The 4,947-nt window shown below is 34.3% G+C and overlaps 1 protein-coding gene across 7 annotated transcripts in view; it reads left to right on the top strand.

The window, feature by feature from the left end:
- The window catches only part of LOC107877844 (nuclear transcription factor Y subunit A-7), a 12,569-nt gene that overhangs the window by 4,148 nt on the left and 3,474 nt on the right, over window positions 1-4,947 (top strand). The window contains exons 2-5 of one of the 7 annotated variants that reach the window (XR_007042811.1): window positions 490-635; window positions 1,509-1,850; window positions 3,926-4,033; window positions 4,117-4,281. Coding sequence is in view for 1 of the 7 variants with exons in the window: in XM_016724608.2 (XP_016580094.1) it covers window positions 490-635; window positions 3,926-4,033; window positions 4,117-4,206 (344 nt within the window). In the remaining 6 variants the exon portion in view is untranslated. Of the gene's footprint in view, window positions 1-489; window positions 1,851-3,925; window positions 4,034-4,116; window positions 4,282-4,947 lie in introns of all 7 variants that reach the window. The other 6 variants (XR_007042812.1, XR_007042814.1, XR_001676568.2 and 3 more) reach the window with 6 other exon arrangements.

Here is a 4,947-nt window from a genome sequence, read left to right as displayed (position 1 = left end):
TTTTTTTTTTCAAGTATTGTGAAAGTTTGCTAAGGAGATAAGGGCAAGAATAAAGTCGTGCATCTTTCGGCTCATTTGGATGAAGGAAATAGGAGAATATCCAGAATAGCAAAAGGAACGTAAAAATTATACAAGACAATTTATTTGTTGTAAAGAAAAAATCCCAATCGATATAGGTAGTCAATATTCTGGAGTATTTGTTTGATGACACTGGCTGAAATGATTGTCTTTTGTTATATTCCTTTCATGCCTTCATTGTGTGTTATCATTGAGAAGTTTTGATTATCAAAAAGAGTTGGACTTACCATGATAGAAGAAAACAAATTACTATCTATTTATGCTTTTGTTTCACATTCAATTTGTAAATAACCATAGTAAACCATAGTAAACTCAGACAAAAGCAGAACAAAAGTTAAAGTAAATTGGGTATGTAATTTTGGTCAGATAAACAAAAGGTTGTAATGACTGTGTTACTGCAATAAATTTCAGATGGTAGTAAGAATGAACAGCCAGAGAATCAATCAGAGTCTCACAACGAGTCTTCATCCCTTTCAACTGGAATGTCTATCCCTGGCACTGTAACACCAAATATGAACTATGTGATGCCCACACAATTTGGAAATGGAAATGATATGGTATATTTAAAGTACCTATTAACTTCTACCGCCATATTTTTGAAGCACCACTATTAAGTCTTGATTTGATATCTTCTTCCTCTTGATAATTATTATGGCTGACAGATGCAACTCCTCCCCCCCTGTTCATTCAATCAGATGTGATCCTAGAAGTTTTATCATGATGCAGTTAGGGGTCTCGTCCAATAGTTTATAAGTATCACAAAAAAACTGATTGTGAACAAAAGGAGTTAGGGCATGTAGATCTATTGATGATGGTTCTGTGAGTATTATCATTTTTGCACTTGTTAAAAGGCTTCTTTGTTTTGTGAGATGAAGTGCACATGTTTATATTTTGTCATAGTAATAATAAGTTATATCATTTTGATCTTCCTTGATGATTAGCAGAGACATCACTTTGACACTTGTAACAGGTAACCTTGTATATAACTTGCTAAATAATTGGTTGTGCAAAAGCATGAAAGCCCAGTTGGTAATAAATAGGTTAATATGGGGCATATGGAGCTATGACTGCACTTATGACGCAGAGATAAATACATATGATGCAAAAGACTTTAGTTATATGAATGAATAGTCAGATGTTTCCAGTCAACAAATAAACTGTAGAAAGTTTCTTAACATATAGCACAACAGAATACACTGGTGTTTTTTAGGTTATTTGAGCAAATAATGGGTGAGTATGAATCATTGAAGCGGCAGATTAATGCATCAAGTATTTGTAGTATACCAAATGTATTCAGTAGTAGGATGGGAAATATTTCTACTTATAGATTGTCATGTTTTATACCTGGCTGATATAGCAAGGGCCGATAGTCCTGATAAGTGATTAGAAAATTTGCATGTTTAACTGGAGTCGAATTTTTAAACTAGAAGAAGTCAATTTCTGGTGATGGCAATCCCTACACCACTATCGAGCTCTGCCGCTACCGGTGGCGGCTATCAGAACCCTAACAAATCATAAGGATTTTTTGCAAGTGCAATAAAGAGGAAGCACAACTTTATATAATTCTTCGCTATGACGGGAATTCTTCTTCTGAATGTGAGATCATTAGGGAAGAAGTATCAAATACATGATCTGCAGGAGGATAACGCTACACTAAGGGAAGAACAAGAAGGATTGTTAACTGAATGAATCATATTAAGCAAAGCCTCCTTGCTGAAGTGGTGCTTTTGCTTCAAGTCTTCGTCAGCTATTTGGCGATGAAAGCTAAAACAGTTGAGTTTATATTTCATTTTATCTAATGGATTTTGGAATTTAGGATTTTATAAACTTCATTTTGACCTAATATTGTTAAATGTGAAGCCTTTTGTCTCCAGATATTTCAAATTTTATCATGTCTATTTCACGCATTTGTCGATGGTACTCTATATGGTTCAATTTGTTTGTCTGGTTCTGACTTGGCATGGAGTTTGAGATAGTCAAGAAGATTAACTTAGGAAGAATGTATTTAAAATGTCTTTTGAGCTTGTGGTTTTTAAGTAAAGTCTCCTTGTTGAAGCTGCTAGTGAGCCTACTGGTGCATTTGCTACCCACCTTAGTTGGCTATTTTGTGATGACAGCTGAAATAGTTGAGTTTGTTGTTCTATCTGAGTTTATATTTCATATATATTTGGTCCAGTATTTAGCAGAATTTATGAAAATTGGAGCTTAGTGCTAAATGTGAAGTCTTTAATCTTCAGATATCTTAATTTATCATTTCTAAGGTCTTTTAATATATTGGTTTTCTTTTGTAAATTTGTTATATGATATGATTTGTTCACGAAATATTACTAAAGGTAACACTTATTTCTAACAAAATTAGGTGATTGCAACAATGGGTGAAGTTAAATGGAATGTAAGAATTGTGTGGCTTCTATGTAGTGCCAACATTTCCAACTGTTACTCAGAAAAGGAACTAGGCACCACTTCATATTTATTCCGATCCGTCAAGGTCCACTTAAAGGCGATGAGATTCCCTTTGACCTCATATTGTATCCATACAGATATTGCAAGTCCCTAACTAGTATAAAACGACTCCTTAGACAAACAGAAAAATCTCTATGCTAGTAAAACTCATTGAGATGTTTTGAATGACGAACGTATCATGCTTTGGAAATCATAACCTCTTTTTCCCTATACTTTCACGGGGAATAAATATTGGTCTATGCCAAAAAGTTTTAATAGCTCTGATGTATTCAAGGTTGAGCTTACAGTTCAGTTGAATGAAAAAGCTATGACAATGTACCTTAAAAGTAAAGCATTTATTTGTTGGAGTATCTTGTATGGTCGTAGCATTTCTAAAATTATCATTAGGTTGACTATCCTTTTTATGTTTCAACTAGGATTTCCTTCCATGTCATTTCAATTAGCAATTCGTCCTTTTTATGTTTGTATTCCATGGTGCTTTTGGTTGTTTGAAATAGTGGGATACATAAGGGACTCTAGGTGACTTTTTTCCACCTGTCGAAGTCTTGGCAGGTTGAGTTACTTGGTATGTGTGGTGGGAGATAGTGAGTGCATAGTGAATTAGTCAAGATACACTTCAAGATGACCCGAACACCACCACTGTATGAAAAAAAATTATTGCAAAAATATGTTAATTCTTTTATTTGAAGCCTCCAACATCAACCGGCTCATCGTAGATGATGGTTATGTTTTGTTGTAAGATCAACACCCTTTCCATGTTGAGTTTAGTAGGTATTTAAATTCAAAATTATGCATTGTTGGCTAAGTTAGATATGCAAACTCCCTTCTATCTATTTTGCTTTGGTTGTGTTGGAATTTTATCTCATGTAGTCAAGCTTCTGGTTAGCTAGAGGGATACGCTAGCAGAATTCTTGGAACACTGTGAATGGGATGATCCGAATCAAGTAGACTCTTTATGCAGTAGCTTGAAGCTTAGAGTTGGTTATGCAATAAATACTTGTTTAAATGCAAACATTTTACATTTTGCCATCTTTTCAGCTTTGTGAATGAAATTTAGTTCTAGAATTGTTTCCAACAGTTGTTGAAAATCCGTTGGTCCCTATTCAGTCTGTTGCATAAAGATTTTCCTAGATTAACCTGGAGCTGGATGTTTTATCTCCCTCCCTCACTTTCATTTGGCACACATGATACCTTGCTATCTTAAGTATTCTTAGTAGGACCCCTGTTTTTATTGGACACTCTTTAAGTAGAGGTTCTGGTAGAGATTGCATTGGGAGTATTTGAAACCTACTTCTGTGTCTACTAATTTTTTATTTATGCTCTAATGATTGGTTCTGTTTCTTCCATTTTTCTGATAATAAGTCTGGATTTATTATTCCATTAGTTGCAGGCTCAAACAACTTATCCTTATCTAGACCCATACTATAGGAGCATCTTTGCACCGTACGATGCACATCCTTATCCTACACAACCTTATCCAGCACAACCAATGGTATTAAATTTTCATAACGTTTTTCATCTGGAATTCATCTATGAAATTTCCCTATAAAGTTGAGAGTTGCCATTTTCTGTCAGGTTCACGTTCACCTAATGGGAATTCAACAAGCTGGTGTTCCTTTGCCATCAGACGCGATAGATGAACCTATTTTTGTTAATGCAAAATAGTATCATGGAATCTTAAGGCGTCGACAATCTCGCGCAAAAGCTGAGTCAGAAAAGAAACTTCTAAAAGCTAGGAAGGTATGTTTGTCAAAGATGTGTTTGGTCTTAATGTTTTTTGAACTTTGTTGCTTCAGTAGTCCAAATATATAATTTGGAACCAAGTTGACAGCTTGTTTGTGGTTCATCTGCTTATTTATCATTTCCTAGTTTAACAGCCTTCCAGATGTTTGATATGGACATATTTTAAGCGTCTGCGCATTTCTAGAGCTATTTTAATAACAAATGCAGGCGATGCTTGCTTCACGAATTATTTATGATAGAATTATATACAAAAAAAAATTATGTCCATTTCTGTAATTGATAGCATAACAAAATTGTCTCATGTCACATAAATAGGTGCACTTGTAGTGTGAGGTTAGCTAGTGGCGGAAAATATAGAACTACAAAAAACAACATACTTGGTGTAAAAAGTGTTTCAGATACCCTCAACTAATGCAAAGCATATCAAAATCAAGTATGGAAATGTGATGAAGAAGTGAACAGTAGTAACAACATATAATACAATTTATGAGTTTGACGTGAAACAAATTTATAAGTTTGGGACAGACTGCTGTCTTCTGATCTGTACCATTAGGTTATTTTTTGCTGAATTTTTATTAAGAGTGCCCTTGTTTAGTTGTTTGAAGAACAATATTCTATGCACATTAATTGTGGATACTTCATATCTGGTTTACTGTGTGTATC

Source organism: Capsicum annuum, chromosome 7, assembly GCF_002878395.1.
Source record: "Capsicum annuum cultivar UCD-10X-F1 chromosome 7, UCD10Xv1.1, whole genome shotgun sequence".
Taxonomy (NCBI): Eukaryota; Viridiplantae; Streptophyta; class Magnoliopsida; order Solanales; family Solanaceae; genus Capsicum; species Capsicum annuum.
Note: the sequence above shows the minus strand (reverse complement) of the source record. Positions and strands in the feature narration are given on the sequence as shown.